Source organism: Drosophila sechellia, chromosome 3L (assembly GCF_004382195.2).
Source record: "Drosophila sechellia strain sech25 chromosome 3L, ASM438219v1, whole genome shotgun sequence".
In the NCBI taxonomy this organism is placed as follows: Eukaryota; Metazoa; Arthropoda; class Insecta; order Diptera; family Drosophilidae; genus Drosophila; species Drosophila sechellia.
Genome location: NC_045951.1, coordinates 9,248,640 through 9,265,720, shown reverse-complemented (window position 1 = coordinate 9,265,720; position 17,081 = coordinate 9,248,640). Strand labels below are relative to the sequence as shown.

General features: G+C 47.6%; 5 protein-coding genes across 5 annotated transcripts; 4 read left to right on the top strand and 1 right to left on the bottom strand.

Moving 5' to 3' along the window:
• The first annotated feature begins 406 nt into the window (after positions 1-406).
• On the top strand, positions 407-2,897 carry LOC6605046. Its single transcript, XM_002029852.2, has 5 exons — positions 407-903; positions 975-1,127; positions 1,690-1,939; positions 2,001-2,185; positions 2,267-2,897. Exons 1-5 carry the CDS (start codon positions 802-804, stop codon positions 2,333-2,335), a joined length of 759 nt encoding a protein of 252 aa, XP_002029888.1. The 5' UTR covers positions 407-801; the 3' UTR covers positions 2,336-2,897.
• Positions 2,898-2,967: 70 nt separating this feature from the next.
• Positions 2,968-4,343, top strand: LOC6605045. The gene is made up of 3 exons (XM_002029851.2): positions 2,968-3,363; positions 3,782-4,119; positions 4,180-4,343. Exons 1-3 carry the CDS (start codon positions 3,289-3,291, stop codon positions 4,286-4,288), a joined length of 522 nt encoding a protein of 173 aa, XP_002029887.1. The 5' UTR covers positions 2,968-3,288; the 3' UTR covers positions 4,289-4,343.
• A 476-nt stretch (positions 4,344-4,819) lies between these two features.
• LOC6605044 (F-box only protein 28) lies at positions 4,820-6,158 on the top strand. The gene is made up of 3 exons (XM_032720133.1): positions 4,820-4,985; positions 5,052-5,179; positions 5,247-6,158. Exons 1-3 carry the CDS (start codon positions 4,902-4,904, stop codon positions 5,977-5,979), a joined length of 945 nt encoding a protein of 314 aa, XP_032576024.1. The 5' UTR covers positions 4,820-4,901; the 3' UTR covers positions 5,980-6,158.
• LOC6605043 (titin) lies at positions 6,070-15,545 on the bottom strand. Its single transcript, XM_002029849.2, has 4 exons — positions 14,931-15,545; positions 7,596-14,037; positions 7,375-7,533; positions 6,070-7,311 (listed from the first exon to the last, which is right to left on the bottom strand). Exons 1-4 carry the CDS (start codon positions 15,074-15,076, stop codon positions 7,000-7,002), a joined length of 7,059 nt encoding a protein of 2,352 aa, XP_002029885.1. The 5' UTR covers positions 15,077-15,545; the 3' UTR covers positions 6,070-6,999.
• Positions 15,546-15,629: 84 nt separating this feature from the next.
• LOC6605042 (ubiquitin carboxyl-terminal hydrolase isozyme L5) lies at positions 15,630-17,050 on the top strand. The gene is made up of 2 exons (XM_002029848.2): positions 15,630-15,810; positions 15,890-17,050. The coding sequence occupies exons 1-2, from the start codon at positions 15,735-15,737 to the stop codon at positions 16,786-16,788; spliced, it is 975 nt and encodes a 324-aa protein (XP_002029884.1). The 5' UTR covers positions 15,630-15,734; the 3' UTR covers positions 16,789-17,050.
• Positions 17,051-17,081: the final 31 nt, after the last annotated feature.

Below are 17,081 nucleotides of genomic sequence, written 5' to 3'. Positions count from 1 at the left end.
TCTCAGCGAGACTTTCAAGTCAAGTAGCCGACCCATCATCCCTTTATATTCGGTTTTGGATTTCGATTTCGGTTTTTCGATGGGTGGAGGGGGAGGGGCGCATAGAGATTAATTGAGGCAATTTGGCTATAACGATTTTGCTGCCACTTCCAGTTAAACCCGCAAATAAAACTAACTATGGCAAGAAGTTGGTATTATATTAAGTAGTGTGCCAAGTAAAAGCAATGGAAAATCATTCACAGTTTCAGAGCCTATGCTTTTCACAATGATAATGATAGTAGCTGCGACGATCATGATGATCATGATGATGGCGATGATGAGCGCGTCGGCAGAAGACGTCGGCAGAGGGCAACCAACGCTGGTGGAGATCGGCCATATGCATTTGCATTCATTATGTTTGGCACCGTCGACGCGACCACAACGTAACTCCAAGATCGGAAGCGAGAAATCGCGCCGTCTATAGATATATCTAGACATCGATATAGTACAATCGTATAACCAGCTAACCATTACCAGATTGCTTTGGCAACCTAATCGTCACGTGATCGTGTCGCGATCGCTCATTCTGCTCGTCATTCATCTGTCGCCGCGTCTTGTGCAATTTGGCTGTCGAATGTGGAAGAAGAATGTCTTGCATCTGGATTTGTGTACCGAGCTCTTAACGTTTGTCTGCCGAAATCTGTGATCTGAGTGCCTTTCAATCGATCCATCGATCAACTTTACCTTTTGAGTTCGCCGATCAGGAAATTGCTACAAAAAAAAAAGAAAAGAAAAGTCCTGAAATATACAAAACAGTTGAAAATGTCTACGCCATATGTGATCTTGCTGATCGGTTTACTATATCTTTGCGTGGGTCCATTCATAATTGCCCAAGGCACGGAGCTTGCTGAGCGCAACCACAAGGTGTGTAGGCCATGGCATCGCCACTAAACGTATACGATCATAAATAATACTGTCGAAAAACCAATTTCAAGAAACGCCAAATCTATCGGGAACAAGTATTGCCACATGCGGGTGGTAAGATACCTGACACCGCCTTTGAGACGGATCGATTGTTTCTGAATCGCCTGCAGAAGGAGGGCATCGCAGTGCCAGATGGCATAGTGCCCGAGCAGCGGAATCCACAGGTAAGGATCAGCGGGATGCCCTGGATTATAGCCCTTTTCTTTGGGTTCTTTGGGCAAGGGATTAGGCTAAAGATCGGCAAATGTGGCAGTTCGAGTAAATTTGTGTCCTCGTAAAATATCTTTTAACAAGTCCTTTTTAAATTAAACGAATGTATAGATAATATGGCTCAGTTCCAAAATAAGTTTACGGAAATATCTTGTTTTTTGAAATATATGCCAAACCTCAATTCGGTTGTGAGGGAAATAAAAAGTAGATATACATAAAAAGTTGGCAAATTAAGCACAGATCAATTAATCATTTAGTAATGCTTTTTATAAATTTAATGCGTGCGATCATTTTTCAAGTTTAAACAAATGGTTATAAAAGCATAATCCGAATTTATAATGCATTTACGTTTTAATAGTATTCATTGATGTTAAAAAAAATTCAAACAATACAAACATGCTTAGATGCTAAAAAAAAATTAAAGTGCTGAAAGTATCCTAAAGTTGCCCAACCACGGACATTCACGTAAAGGTTGAGAGCCCAATAGACACTCAAAAACCGTATGTTCCCATCCAGGTGTATCAGTACTACAGCAAGCCCATGCGCACCGTCTTCCACATCGCCCTGAGCTCGGATGGGAGGTATACGCCGCGGGAGGGACGATACCACTACCGCCAGGTGCCCACGGTGGAGACCACGTACCTGTACCCGCAGGCGGTGGGCCGCCAGCACGTGTTGGTGCCACCGAAGCACGCCCTGCCCGTCTACCGGCAGCTCCAGTTGCACAATCCGCTGCTCAACCAGGTCAAGTTGCAGCCGAAGAAGAGTAAGTTGAAGTCGGAATGATTGAGGAGTGCAAGCAATGGCTGAACTTCTGCCCAATTTAGCGCCAAATTTTCTGGAACTGGCGCCCACGGTTGGCAAGAGTCAGTCGCTTCCATTGGCCGGTTCGGCCAAGGCGCAGTCTTATCAGAATGTGAATCTCCTGCATGGTCACAGTCCGGTGCTGCCCGCTTTCAAGAAAACCTCCAGGGGCAGCAAGACCTATGTGGACAGCTATGGCACAACCCATGTGAGTAGAGACCAATCTAATCCCCGAGCGCTTTTATGTAATCATTTTTGTGTCTTATTATTACTTTTTTTTTTTGCTTAGCTCTTCAGCGAATTTGACGATCTGCTGAACAAACTGGACCTGCAGCAAACGGGACGAAAGAATTATTAGTTTTAACGCTATAAATGCCCAAAATGTAGTAGAATCTATGAATATGGCAGCTATGAGATCTATCTCCAGCCAAGAGTTAAGTTTACAAGTGGTTCGCATGCATTATCTATCTAACCATGTGCATATCATTTCAAAACTTTTGCCATACGCCCGCTCACCGTTTAGTGCATATCCATTCCCATTCCCATGTTTGCAAGCCATTCGTATATCCAGCCCATGCACTGTGAAAAAATGTGTTCACAAATGAGGTTGAACTTATATTAAAATCAGTAAGCAACACATTTTAAAAACATTGAAAATATACTTTTTATTTGGTTATTAAAGCGTGAAGTGATAAGAGTATGTAAAATTGAATTTGAAAACTAAATCAAAAGGTATTTGCTTTTTTTTTTTTGTGTGCAGGCAGTTGCATCCACCACCCATCCCATATCTTGCCAACCCACAGCCCATCCACATATTGTACCATCTAAGCCTGGCCAAGTGAAATGGGAATTCATCGCTTTTAGCTAGTTAAGCGTAAACAATTTGTATCTTGCAAAATAAACCCATGCGCGTGTCCGTACATTGTTGTATGTTGCATTTCCCACATGAGTGGTATACTATACTATATATATATCATAATTATGTGGGGAGCAGGGTAGCATTCAGCTTCAAGCGGTTCGTTTAATTTGGCAATAATTGTAGCAGAGCTAAGTAAATTCGCCGATTTTGGGGAATGGAAAAGCTTGGGACGGCAGCTTCCAGTGCGAAAATCGAAATCGTTACACAAATCGGATCGGTACCCTTGAAAGCTCCATGCTCAAGTGGCTGCCGCTGGGAAAACTGCAGTTCAGTGTGATTTTCAAACCCAACTCGATCGGTCGTCTCTGCAGCTCCAAAGTCTCCAAGCTACCAACTACCAAAGCAAAGTAGGCGGAAAAGATACACACAAAGATACTTTTGAAGCAGACATAATGATGCCAAAGCTGGGCTGTTTCTCATTTTGGCTAATGGTCGCTGTCGGAGCCGCGGTGGCCATCGAAGTTCAGGTGAGGATTGGGTATCGGAAAACGAGTGTATAATTATGCTGGGGAGTCGATTGGGAGGAGCGTGTGCCACCCCAATTGACAAAGCTCTGGGTGTCTTAGCCACGTTCACTTTTGACCCAAAAATTGTAGCATGCAATCTACTCAATGTGTACACTGATAAAAAAAAGCGATGTAGCTCACATTTATGATATGAAAGTAAATTATTTAACAAATATTTTATTTACTTTTGAACATAAGAAGAGTTTGATGTCTGAAAGTAAAAGTGTTGAATACTTCTATCAGAGTATACATATGTACCCACGAGTATGGCTATAATGAGTCTGTGTCACGCGGGGATTTGGGGGTACTAAGACCAAACCGGATTGGGGCACGAGCTGTGGCTTGTCTTATGCAATGGATATATTTGATATGGTTACAGAAATTCGGCTATCTATTCAATCCACCGCAACCGGAACACCCGCAGCATCACGAGGAAAAGCAAGACTTGAACAAGATACCTGGAGTTCCGGGCGTGGATTATCCGGTTTACCATGAGGTGCCCCACACCCACTTCAGTTGCCACAATGTGCCGGCCACTCCGGGAATGTACGCCAATGTGGAGACGGGCTGCCAAGCGTATCACGTGTGCCACGATGGACGCGAAGGTGAGCAGGGCGCCAAGTTCCTCTGCACCAACGGAACCATCTTCAACCAGAAGGAATTCGCTTGCGATTGGTGGTACAATGTCAAGTGTGAGGAGGCCACCCACTTTTACCAGTAAGTTGTACTTTTATTTTGTTTATATTATTTTGTTTAAACCATTTGTATCTCTCACAGCTTGAATGCCGATCCCGAGCACAATCCCTACTTTCCCAAAAAGAAGCCCGAGCTGGAACCTTATGCAAATGATATTCATGATGCTAGCAAATTTCTGATACAAGCTTAAATCTATTTCCATTCTCATTTTGTTGTTGTTGTTCCCCATCTTGTAAATAAAAAACATTATAAATTATCTTCCAACAGTTGAATACGGGGATTCAAACTATACTCGGCACTTTAACTTCTCCGAATTAAATATTATATATATTCGGGCACGCTCCGGTAACCGAATTGGTAAGAATTTTACGACCTCGATTTGAAATCGAAATCGTAATTTTTCGATTTGTCAAAAACAGAAATGAAGAGTAAATGCCTTTTGAATTTTGGAAAACGCTCTGCGAGTCGAGATATTCACCAAAGAGTGGGGAGCCCTTTTTTCAATTTCATATTTGATATACTTTCTTGAGTCATATAAACTTAAGTCGTACGTAGGTAGTTAGAATTTTTCTTTTACGCACTTTTATTTTTTAGAATTCACCTATAAATAACTCACCAAAGCTAATTTGACACACACGTAAAATAACTGTAAGATATACTTAAGTTATTTTGGTATATTTCATCGCTACACAAGGCGTTTTCGGCATTTCCGTGAGCTGACTTCACAGCCTATTAAAAACAATAGCAATATTCTCGACTATAATCGCTCCGTTCGAAACTAGTAATAAGTATTAAGGAGAAATATGAATCTGTTAGACTTGCCGCAAACACTAATTCAGGACATTTTGGAGTTGCTCCCCTACGACGAGGTGGCAAAAAAACGAGAGGTGAGCTTATAAATGACGTCCCAGGAGTCCCTGATCCGTGACTAAAACTAAACGTTTCCAATCCAGGTGTGCACTCTATTTAATTATCTTGGGCAGCAAATATTAAACAAGGGTTTTAACAAGATCATTATGGCCCATGCCAAGAACTTCAAGCGCATCAAATCCATGCTGCCACGACGGGAATCGGAACGCAGGTAAGTGCCATATAACATTCTCGATGCATCGAGATGTTTCTGATGACTTGATGTTTTTCCCCGTCAGGAACCACATTCTATCCCGCCACTCGGACATACTTACCTCCATCGAGACACGGATCTCGATGCTGACCATGACGTACTCCAAGTTTATTGACCTCAACATCTGCTGTTTCATACCTGGTCGCGTTCTGGACGAGATCAACAGCATTCTGCGCATTCTGAGCACCTCCACCAAACAGCTGCGACCACATGAAGTGCTGCAGGAGCTGCGCGACATCTCCTCCATGGCCATTGAGCATTTCGACGAGAAGATTGCTGTGAATTTCAAAATGGAACACCGAAAACAATTGGCGGAATCCACGGCGGCCGGAGCTCGACTTGTGGTTTGCAGTGCCTTGGGCGACATAAGCTTTAGCGGCGTGAGGCGAACCGGAATCAGTCGGCCCGTCGATCATGGGCTCGTCCAGCAGGCCATCGTTCAGTTGGCCCCCATATCTGCCAGCAAATCACACTCGGATTCCTCTCAAAAGGATCGCATGTATAAACAACTGTCCAGGCAATACCAGCTCCAAAGGTCACTTTCGCAAAAGATTCGCCTCTTGGAAGTGTCGCGCAAGGTGCAGGATCGCCGATTGCAGGAAGCCCTCTCCAGCATCACCGAACTGACCACCCAAGTGTCCGAACTCAAGCGCCAAATGGAGGATGTGGTGGCCAATATGCCCAGTTGCGCTGTTAAACGTCAGGCTGTCGCCAGCGCGGACTGCTTACCACCGGCCCAGAAAAAACCCAAGGTGTAGCCAAGGATTAGCAATAATAAATAGCTTTTAAATAAAACTTCCCTCCAGACAGTGTAGCTGGAGTACGTAGCATTAATTAGGCAGTGCATCTTCGATATATCGCGTTAAGATTTATTGTTGCACTTGTTACTTAAATATTGTATTACTACTATATAAATACATTGAACATCTAGTGAAAAGTTCTCATTTACGCAATCGCAATCGCCTGACCTTGATGGATGATTTCGTCTGTATAGTTTTTGGTTGAATGAACAGTACGGCTTGGGTTGTCCCGCCTCACAACTGCAGTCAGCGATAGTAACTCTGGCTTTCGTTTAGTTCGTTAGTTGGCAGAGAACCATCCCGGGACGGTCCCTTGCTATTGTTAGTGCTTAAACTAGCGCTCTATGGTTGTGGATATCTGGGTCTGTGTCGTTCTATGATGCTATGGTAATTACTCGTTATCTTAGCGTATAAAAGGTAGTAGAAATTGCAACACGTTAGCATGGTTTCTTTGAGGGTCTTTGACTTAATCCGAAAGCTAACTACGTAGTACGTACATACACTAAGGCTCTCTATATACAATAACACAAATGGGGGGAGGGTTAACATTTTCGGGGAGGGTAAATATTGCATAACAAAAAATTAAATGGAAAACAAAATTCATTGCAAACTTCTTATCGACGTAATGTATAAACTAGTCAAAATTGAAAGCATTGTCACGTTGAAATGTGAATAGTTACATCTCCTATATCCGATCCTACGCTCTTATCTTACAGTTAGTAATAGTGTCAGTTAGTCAACTGGGAGATAAACGTTGCATTAATATGTGTGTTTTGTGTGTCCATGGATTAACTCGTAGACATTTCTATATTTCACCCAATTATCAATTAGCTGCTCACTAGCGATGGCGAATCACATAGGTATACACATTTCTTAATATGTACATCTGCGCTGGGTTCCTAATCCAAATTTCTATCCGTATCTTTATCTGTGCCTGAATCTTTCGTGCGCCGCCGATTAGTAACGACGCCGACGATGCTACTTTTTCTTTACGGCTGCCTTATGGTTGATCTTCTCCTGCAGTTGCCGTATAAGCTGTTGTATATCATCAACGTTATACGCGTAGATTAGCTTGCATTGCTTCGCCTGAATGTTGCCGTTGTTGAGGTTTTTCAACGCATGTTGCAGGCAGTAGATGTTGCCATCCTCGGTGCGCACCATCGATATGTACAGGTTGGCGCGGCACAGGTCACATTCGCTCTCGATGGACTTGTATGGCGGCTGTTGCTGCTTCTTCGCCTTTTGACCTTTCTCCGCCTGCACTTTTTCGGTTGATGTCACACCAGCAGCCTGTAAGATGCAGGGATCAATAAATAAGTATCAGATTGCACAGCTGGCCTAATCTTAACTCACCCTAAGCTGCTCTCGGGCAGCGGATTCCTTCTCGCAAACGTCGTTAAGCATTGGCAACATTTGATGTAGGGCTTCGGAGTTTACACGCTGGTCATAACCCAAAGCAAAGAGCAGCTGCTCCAAAGAGAACATGGCTGGCTCACAGCTTTCATGGATGTCCTAAAACCCAGAAAACAAAATCTTAGTTTGCATAAAGTGCTAGAGCAGATACTAAAACATACCCTGAAATCATCTTTGGCCAAATCCAACCAGGACATTGTGGCAAAGTAAACGCTCTCGGATACCACATAACCCGTGGCCAGGCTTGAGGTATAGGCCCGTGGGAAGACCACAATAAATTCGCCTGGCTTCTGCTCGATGCGGCACAGGGACACCCCCCGATCCGTGAGCATGTGCGGTGGCACCATCACCGTATCACAGGGCAACCAGATTGTCTTGTTCTGGCAGTGCGTCGGAATCAGCGACGTGAGAGCCGCTCTGAAGTTCGCACTCTGATCATCGGGAATTCCATACCACAGCTTGGAGGCACCGGTGTGAAGGTACTCGATCCATGATAGGCCATGTGGATCCCTGTACCAGCAGCAGGCGGAGAAAAGCATGCCCACGTGGAGCGTGGGAACTGTTACGCCCATAACAGGACCCAAGGATCGCAAAACAGAACCAGAATTATTGGTCAACACTTTCAGATTCCACGGATGCTTGGCATAGTTTGAGCCCTTTCCCTTGGGTCCTGGACTAGGGAAGCCATAGCCCCAGCCTGAGCTGTCAATGGAGCCCGAGTGAACACACACATGGCTGTCACGAACGGCCACATGTCGCCAGAACTCCGCTTCCACCTCGTTGACCGTAGGATCAGTGCTTTTGAACCACAGCGCCATCGTATTACGGGCAATCCTGTAAAACTGGCTAAGTGGCATGCTTCTTCCCTTCACGATGCATTCCATGGACACGCCGTCTATCTCCTCCTCGGACTCTTCGTCCTCGTCACTGCTCAGATCGTCCTCCTCGTTGGACACGCTCTCCGTGTTCACAAAGCGATCCGCATTCCGACGAGCCCGTGCTTCCCGCTTGGCCCAGTCGGCCTCCACCTCGTCAAAGAGCTTCTGCCGCTCTGCCGGTGACAAGGTATCGTAAGGCAACAGGTACTTGCAGTATATGTCGTCCAGCTTGGTCACACGATCTTGAGCTAGCTTGGGTATGCACATCTCCTCCGCCACGCGTGCCCACTTCTTCTTTTCGATGACTTCCTTGAGACCTCCCAGCTCCTGGACCGTGTGATATAATCGTGGCAAATCCACCTCCATTCCACCGATCCATGGCGGGTGATTCATAACGATGCTTTGGGTGGCCAGGTACTTTTTGATGGCACTCAGCTCCTTGGCACTAGGTCCCCAGCGGTGGAGCATTTTGTGCACGTACTGATTGTAAGCTGTGAAGCGCATCTCATCCGAGATCCGGCATTCCGGCTTAAAGCTGGCCGGCGGAATGATCTTACAAATGCCAAACCTGGCTGCTATTGGTGTGATACGCTCGATAAACTCAATGGGATCGGCAAACTCCTTTTCCGTTGGTCGGAAGATAGGCGCTTCCACCATTTGGGTGGGATCATCGTGTCGCGGAAAGGCCGTATTGTTAGCCATCTTAATGGGTGTGTCATCCTTGTACTTCTTAGCCACGGCTGCTGCAGTGGAGCTCGTCTGGGCAGCTGTGCGGGACTTAGCGGAGCCAGAAAAAAGTGATGAGTTGGAGTTCACGCGCACCAAGCCGGAGGCCCCAGGTGCTGCTGCTGCTGCACCCGCCGCTGCCGATGTGCTCGCCTTGGGCAAGCTCTTAAGGCTTGTAGTCGTTGAGGCCGCATCATTGCTGGCCGCATGGAGCAACGTCTTTACAAGCTCATTGGTATTCAACGACTCTGGCAACGGCTTTGAGTTGGTATCCATTTGAGCCTTGGTCACCAGAGTGGCCTGCATAACCACCTTCTGATTGGGGCCGTCGGGGCCCTCTCGTCCCAGCTTGACTGCTACGCCTTGAATGCCTCCATCACCGCTGCCACCCACTCCAGCTCCTTGCAGGGGAATGTAAAAGGTAGCACCCTCTGCATCTGAATCGCCACTAGCTTCTACGGGTGGTGCTGGTGGAGCCGGAGCCTGTTGCTGTTGCTTTTTAGCTCCTCTCCCTGTGGGCGCCTTCGATGGTTTGCCTTCGATCTTGCAGTTCTCGGTAGGACTCAGCGTTAGTTGGACCGCCGTCGCTGCCGCTGCGGCTGCTGCTCTCTTTTTCGTTGGAGACCGTTCACTTAGCGCATTGGCCACGGGAGCTGGGGCGGGAACTGGACTAGGATCATTGCGTCGTCGGTTGCCCGGCTTATTGCCCGACTCATCATCCTTTCCAAAGGCATAGACCGATTCCCGTTTGGTTCCCGCACCGCTTGGAGGATTAGATGCTGGTTTTGTCTCCTCCTGTTGCTGCTGGGCCTTAGCGTTCTTTTGATTATAAACTGGAGTACGTTTTGGATTTGCAGGAGCTGGTGCTGCGGGCGGAGAAGCTAATACAGTTGCTCCACCGCCAGCAGTGGCATTTCTCTTTCCCTTCTCCGCTTTTTGCTTCACAGCTGGCGGTGGCGTTGGGCTGCTCTTAGATGGAGTGAGAGATGCGGGCGTGGGTGTGGAAGAGATGGGTGTAGGAGGAGTAGCGGCTGTACTTCTTGGCTGAGGTGCAGTCTTAGATGCAGCAGCCTTCGCTGACTCTTTGCCCTTCCGATCGTTGACTTTCTTTTCCACAGCCAAAGACTCGTTGGATGTGATCTTCTGTGTGAGATTCACAGGTGTTGAGGATTTGTCATAGTCCAAAGCATCACAGTCCTTGCTATCCGCCTGCTCGTGTAGTTCCTTGCGATTGGGAGGAGTGACCAGTACAGGAGTTGCCTTCAGGGATGGTCCCTTGGCGGACCAGGCACTCTCACTCTTGCCAAGATCGCCACGCGTATTTTTCGATGATGAACTAAAGCTTGCACTGAGCTCCTTATCATCTCTTGTGGGCGGAGGAGTAGTCGATTGCTGGGGCCTTAAGCTGTCATCAAAATCGTCATCCAAATCGTCCTGGATTTCATCCGGATTCGATGAGCATTCAATGAGCCATTTTTGAATCTGCTCGTGCGTCATGTTAACCTTTGCCTTGCGTCGCTCTTTGCTAGACAACTGGTCGCCAAAGTAACCCTCCGTGGGCACCACTGGCCCCAACACAGGCTTGTGTATAGAACCGCACTTGCCCAAGGTGCATTTGGTGTTATCTGGTCCAGAACTCTGGGCCAAACTCACGCTGGCAATGCCAAAGATTTTGCCCGACTCCTCTTTGCTGGGCATCAGCGTGGCCTGCGCTAGTATACTCCCAATTTCGTCTTTAAGAGGATCAGAATTGGCACCTGCTCCTCCTCCGGTTCCTGCACTATTACTGTGTGCCGGCGGTGGCGTGGACGTGGCTGTTACTGTGGCTGCCACCGTCGCCTGATGAGCTGCCGCTGCCGACGTGGAGGCCACTGGCATTGGTGCGGCATTGACTGTAGCTGCTATACTCATGCTAAGATTTAAGCTGGATGTCTGTATTACAACCTGGCTGACTGGCGGAGAAGGCGGCGGTGGTGCCAAGGGACTTTTGGTGGCAGACGATGGAGTGCCCACGGTGGTTGCTGTGGTTCCCGATGTCGGTTGAAACTTCACTGGCGATGGGCTTGGAAAGCTGCTGGTCGATGATCTGGGCAGTGGGCTTCGCTCGTACTTAGGCGTTAGAAAGTTTGGATTGATTTTTGGACACTGATACGCCTCGATGGGCGGTGGATAAGTTGTCGGTGGCGTCTGGTACTTCAGCGGGGATGAGCCCTGGGAGGGAGTTTTACTCCCAGACGGTGCTCCGCCTCCAAACTGATGGGTGGGCGTAGGTGGTGGCCGCACATAACCGGAATGGTAGTGGGGCGATGCCTGCGGCAAATACGACGAGGTTTTCTGAAAACTTACAGCCCCACTAGCACTTCCCGGCAGCGCATACGTAGCAGGAACGTTCAGAATCTTGGACGTAGGCACCGGCGGTTTCTTCTCCATGGTTTTCAGTGGTGAATAACTTGCTTGAATGCTTGGAAACATCGGCATGGAACCCAATGATGAAGTCGCTTTTGCCGTCAACGGAAGCATGGTCAGCTGAGTGGTACCAGTTGAAGTCGGTAGTATACTGGGCACCGCTAGCGAGGGAGCGACCGAAACTGCAGGCGTGGGCACAGAGATGGGCGACGGAACCGGTACCAATTTGGACGGTGGACTGGCCATCTTTGGGGGCAATAATTCCTTCTCTTTCACCGCAACCGCTGGCACTTTAATGGCCAGGGGTTCGTCATCCGAGTCGCTGAAGCTCTTCTCTAGCTTTCGCTTCGTTTCGTTTAGCTCCTCGTTGATGAGAAAGTCCTCCTCCTCGTCGGAGTCGACTTTCGAATGTTCGGACTTGGCTTTGGGCTTGGCCTGTTGCTCAGACATCTTAGCCAGGGAGCCCTTTTTAACCAACATGCCCTCGATTCGCGGTTTGTGAGCTGGACCGGCATTTACTTTGTTCTGCTTAGGTGGACGCCCACGACGGGCTGGGGGTGGTGGCTTCTCCTCCTCGGCTTCTGGAGGGGAGGGGGACTCATTGCGGGTGGCTTCTACCGGAGCAATAACTGGGGAATCCTTAGGTCGGGGCGACGGCTTACGGGTTGATTTGCCTGCCGAAAGCACCGTCGAGGCCTCCGGCACGTTTAACTTTCCCGCCGCATTACGCTTGATCTCGTTCTCCATCTTTTCCATTTCTTTTACGTTGGGTATGTCAGGAAAGCTACTCATTGACAGGTCGTCCTCCTCGTCATCAGCCAGCTGAAGCTTGTGACCAATGATGCCCATGTAAATGGCTGCAGCTTCCTTGGTTTTGCGGGAAGGCCGCTGCGATCTCTGAGGCTCTAGCTCCGCGGAATCCTCTGATGCCTTGCTTTTCGCAGTCTTTCGAGATCCTCGTGCATTCGTGGCGACTTTTTTCGAGGACGGGGGTGCCAAGTCTTCCTCATCCGCTGGTGCGTCCTCTGCTTTCTTTTTACCAGCTTTACCTCTTTTCCCACCACTAGGTGGCTCCTCCACTTTGCTCTCTGGCACAGGTTGCTTTTCCTTTTCCTTCTCCTTTTCTTTATCCTTTTTTTCCTTGGCCCTATCTCTCTCAATCTCTTCGTCCTTTTCTCTTTGCTTTTCCTTCTCAATTTCCTTTTCCTTATCTAATTTTTTAGCTGCTGCTTTGCGATTCCTGGCTGCCGGAGCAATTGGTGCAGCTCCACCTTTCTTAGGACTAGCCCCTTTGCCACCCTTTTTCAGCTTGATGGACTTGGCTAGGGGCTGCTCATCATCTGAGCTAAAATCAAAGACGTTCAGACTTTTCTTTCCCTTCGCCCCCGCGCCATGTAGACTGTCCCCATTCTCCAGCTGCTGCTTTGCTTCTTTGGCGTAAATACTGGAATTCGTCTTCTCCTTGGCTTCCTTTATTTGCTTAGTTGGCTCTGGCTCCTTTTCCGTTTTGCTTGGTGGCGGTTCAGGCTGCTTTTTGGGCTCATCCTTTGGTGGATCATGAGCTTCAGATTCCTCCTGGTGCGGCGGAACCTTAACGGGCTCAAAAAAAGCCCTCTGCCTTGTCATTCGACCGGAGGACTCGGGTGAGGGTATAAAAATGGGTGACTCCCGTTGCCTTACACGCTTAACGGGCGCCTTATCTTTCAGAACTGTCTGGCCTTCCGGCGCGGGCTCCACAGCTTTCTTGGCTGCCGAGGGTCGTCCTCTTTTGTTGGGTTCCGCTTTTACAGGACTGTCTGCCTTGACTTCCTCACCATTGCGCGAGGTGGCATCGTGAGCAGAGAAGAACTCATCTTCATCGTCATCTGCCTCTTGTTCCTCGAGATCCTCTGAATGGTCATCATCAATGACGGGCTTACTTTCCTTCGTGCTGGCACGATTAGAGCGGCGCTTGTTGTCCTTGGATAATGCTGGGGCTGCAGCCTTATCGTGGGAAATGCCTGCTCCTCTGCCTCTTGCTCCACGTCGATTACCATCGCTGACAACCTCCGCTCGTTTTCGCACTGCTCCTGGCAGTACAGGAGTAGGATTTCGCGAGGGAATCTTAGGCGCTTCGGCTGCAATGAGATTGTTTTTATCACTAGCTGCTTTTTCAGCTGTTGAGGGTTTCTCAGTAGGATCGGGTATAGGGGCTACCACTTCCACCTTCTTGGTCGCTCCTTTGGACGGGCGGCCGCGCTTCTTTTTGTTGCCCACCAAGCTCGCTCGACTGTTGTTGGGCTTTTTTGCATTGTTATTATTGTTGGCTCCAGTCGACGAGGCTTCCGAATCCTTGGACTTGCCCTGGTTAAGGAAATCCAAGTGGGCGGGCAACGCGCGAGTTCCACGAAAGCATAGAAAGGTGAGAAAGTCCTGCGGCTTTGGACACTTGTTGGGCAGGATCTCGATAGGCGGCTGATTGTTATCCGCTCCGGAGGTGCTGGGCCCCGATCCGGATCCAGCTGCCGCTGCTGCTGCGCTGTAGGCGATGCTGGAGGAGCTGCTGGGCGCACTCTGCCCCTGGGCAAACTTGCGCTGTGCCTGCACCTTCGTTCTGCAAATGGAAGGTAGCAAAAAGCAGTGTCAGAGATATTTAATTGGTAACAAGGCAACATGATATAAATTGGGAAATTCAATATTCATTTGGGATCATAATAAAGGCAACTTCACAGTGTTCATTCGATAAAAAGCTTAATTCGGTTTATAAAACTACGGACAATTACCATCCAACTTTATTTTAAGATTTTTGTGTGCATTATTCTTGGCTATCAATTTATTTTTAGCATATAAATAAATGAAAGAATATTGGAACAACAAAGAGGTCATTACTTTGTATTTGTAAACAACATTGAAACTACGTATGGAATACAGAATATATATGGTATGTAAATCAGTTTATTTAATTGACAATGTAAAATAACAAGAGTAATGTTGAAAATTAGTACAATAAAATTAATTTATCAAATATTGAAGAAGTATACAACAAATCACTTGTATATACATTGGCTATGTACTCGGTGAAGTACCCACGACGTAGTAAAGCAATCTACGTAGGTAAATATGGCCTAATTATCAGAGCCGAATATTCAGCTTAGTGACTAACCACTGTATATATATCCATCTGCTGGGAAGGAGAAGCGATCCCCAACCCCCCCAACGGCGGATGCGAGACACCCCTTCATCGAGGAAAACAACAACGCCACGACACGCTGTTGACGCTGGCTTATACAACAAACCGAGAGCTGCCCTCCGTAGTTACTCCCCCTTGTGACCCCCTCCCCACCCCTGCACTCCCCCACTCCCAACCCCTATCCGTTTCCATTCCAATCAAGCAGCCAGCAAACGCTGCGACGTCATCTCCATCTAGTGCCACACACGTATGTAATAATGGATAAGCCCTCTAAACATTACCCATATCGTTGGGCATATGTGGACTGGCGGACTCACCTCTTGGGCATTTCGGGCGAGGACTCGATGGCCGCCACTGCCGACGGAGGTGCCAGCGAGGAGGCAGTGGGCGGCGCGGGCGGAGGCGGTGGGGGCGTCTCCGTCTCCTTGCGGCGACGCTTGTTGTTGTCTTTGGAGACAACCATTTTGTTGCGAACTTTTCGCGCCTCTTTTTCTCTTGCCTCTTTTCTTTCGGTCGCGCGCCTTCGTCCGTTGAATTAATTATTATTACTCGTATTATTTATTATCGCACATACAATTCTCCGCCGGACACTTCTTTATTATGTATAGATTTGCATATATATATGTGCACATATGTACGTATATATAAATATATATATGTACGTAATATCTACAACGAATAGCGTTTTTGTTGCTGCCTCTGCTGCAGCACGCAATTTTCGTATTTTCGCTTCATCTTAACGGCGACTCAGCGGTGGTTTTAGCCCTCGAAATAAACACTAAAATGCTTATTATTGTCTTGTTATTGTTTAGTGCACTCTGTGTTCACATTTCACACACGACAAGTGCTGCAAATTTCATTTTATTTCGCGAGATTTGCTTGCACATATTTTTTTCGTCTTCTGCTTCTTCTTACACCGCTTTTGCTTTGTGTCATGGCGGATAGTCGAGTTGCCATACTGTTTTTCCAGGGCGGCACAAGCAGTAGGCCACTCGTTTGATTTCCGTCAAATCTGGCAAGGTTTCTTCACTCTGTGAGTTGACAGAAAATTTGGTGCAGTAAAAGCAGCATTTTTGTAAAGAAACTTATAGTAGAAAGATATTCAAGTGACTATTATTAAAATGGGCGACGGTGCTGGAAATTGGTGTCTCATTGAATCCGATCCCGGGGTGTTCACAGAGCTTATTCGAGAATTCGGTAAGTTATTGGCGGGCTTTGCCAACGACGCCGGCAATTGGGATATGAAAAGTTAATAATACTGTGTACGTTCGCCCAGGATGCGATGGCGCACAGGTGGAGGAGATCTGGAGTCTGGACAGCGAGTCCTTCAAGAACCTAGAGCCCATCCATGGTCTGATCTTCCTGTTCAAGTGGGTGCAGGAGGATGAACCCGCTGGAAAAGTGGTCCTGGATCGAGAGAACATCTTCTTCGCCAAGCAGGTGATCAACAACGCATGCGCCACCCAGGCGATCTTGAGCCTGCTGATGAACCTGGAGCATGAGGACATCAAGTTGGGCGAGACTCTCACCAATTTTAAGGAGTTCTGCCAGTGCTTCGATCCCTATAACAAGGGATTAACTTTGAGCAACGCTAGCCAGATTCGCACGGTGCACAACTCCTTTGCTCGCCCAACACTCTTCGAGCTGGACACCAAGAGCCAGAAGAAGGACGATGACGTGTACCACTTTGTCGGCTATATGCCCATCGGAGGAAGACTGTACGAGCTAGACGGCCTGAGGGAGGGACCCATAGATCTTGGTGAGATCAAGCCGGAGCAGAACTGGATCGATGTGGTGCGTCCGATTATTGAGAAGCGCATGCAGCGCTACAGCGACGGCGAGATCCACTTCAACCTGATGGCTCTGATCTCGGACAGGCAGCGCATTTATGAACAGCAGATTGAGAAGCTGCTCAATCCGGCGGACAATGCTATGGACACTGAGGAGGACCGACAGGCGGAGATCAGTAGCTTGCGCACGTACATAGAGTACGAGATCCAGAAGAAGAAGCGCTACAAGGTGGAGAATGTGCGGCGAAAGCACAACTATTTGCCCTTCATCGTGGAGCTGCTGAAAATGCTGGGCGAGAACGGACAACTGATGCCCATCTACGAGAAGGCCAAGCAGAGAGCGCTAGAACGCGAGCAGGCGCAGCGCAAAAAGGATACCGACTAAGCATTTACAGTATATTAAAATTTCCCGTTGGACAATTTAAAATTGCTGCGATAATTGATAATTGAAATAAAAAAAAAGAAAGGAAATTATCAGATATTGAAACGAGGAGAGCCAGTTTATATTGCTCTTTAGTAGTTAGATGAAACTGCCTTTGTACTGTACTTTAGTTTTTATATTAAACATCCTGCTCTCTGCCAGTTAATCGTACGCACTTCAGCGTCCTAATCTAAATATACCTTATACATATAGTAAAAAATTTAAATAGAACGCAAAAATAAACAGTTTCGGTAACG

Bases quoted from the DNA above. Each gene is read 5' to 3' on its own strand.
- LOC6605046 (XM_002029852.2), top strand. From the start codon at position 802: ATGTCTACGCCATATGTGATCTTGCTGATCGGTTTACTATATCTTTGC. The intron at 1,128-1,689 runs GTAAGGATCAGC...GTTCCCATCCAG, and splicing joins CCGAGCAGCGGAATCCACAG to GTGTATCAGTACTACAGCAA. The intron at 2,186-2,266 runs GTGAGTAGAGAC...TTTTTTGCTTAG, and splicing joins ACAGCTATGGCACAACCCAT to CTCTTCAGCGAATTTGACGA.
- LOC6605045 (XM_002029851.2), top strand. From the start codon at position 3,289: ATGATGCCAAAGCTGGGCTGTTTCTCATTTTGGCTAATGGTCGCTGTC. The intron at 3,364-3,781 runs GTGAGGATTGGG...ATATGGTTACAG, and splicing joins CGGTGGCCATCGAAGTTCAG to AAATTCGGCTATCTATTCAA. The intron at 4,120-4,179 runs GTAAGTTGTACT...TATCTCTCACAG, and splicing joins GAGGCCACCCACTTTTACCA to CTTGAATGCCGATCCCGAGC.
- LOC6605044 (XM_032720133.1), top strand. From the start codon at position 4,902: ATGAATCTGTTAGACTTGCCGCAAACACTAATTCAGGACATTTTGGAG. The intron at 4,986-5,051 runs GTGAGCTTATAA...TTTCCAATCCAG, and splicing joins AGGTGGCAAAAAAACGAGAG to GTGTGCACTCTATTTAATTA. The intron at 5,180-5,246 runs GTAAGTGCCATA...TTTCCCCGTCAG, and splicing joins CGACGGGAATCGGAACGCAG to GAACCACATTCTATCCCGCC.
- LOC6605043 (XM_002029849.2), bottom strand. From the start codon at position 15,076: ATGGTTGTCTCCAAAGACAACAACAAGCGTCGCCGCAAGGAGACGGAG. The intron at 14,038-14,930 runs GTGAGTCCGCCA...TTCCATTTGCAG, and splicing joins TCGCCCGAAATGCCCAAGAG to AACGAAGGTGCAGGCACAGC. The intron at 7,312-7,374 runs GTGAGTTAAGAT...TGCATCTTACAG, and splicing joins CTGCCCGAGAGCAGCTTAGG to GCTGCTGGTGTGACATCAAC.
- LOC6605042 (XM_002029848.2), top strand. From the start codon at position 15,735: ATGGGCGACGGTGCTGGAAATTGGTGTCTCATTGAATCCGATCCCGGG. The intron at 15,811-15,889 runs GTAAGTTATTGG...ACGTTCGCCCAG, and splicing joins AGAGCTTATTCGAGAATTCG to GATGCGATGGCGCACAGGTG.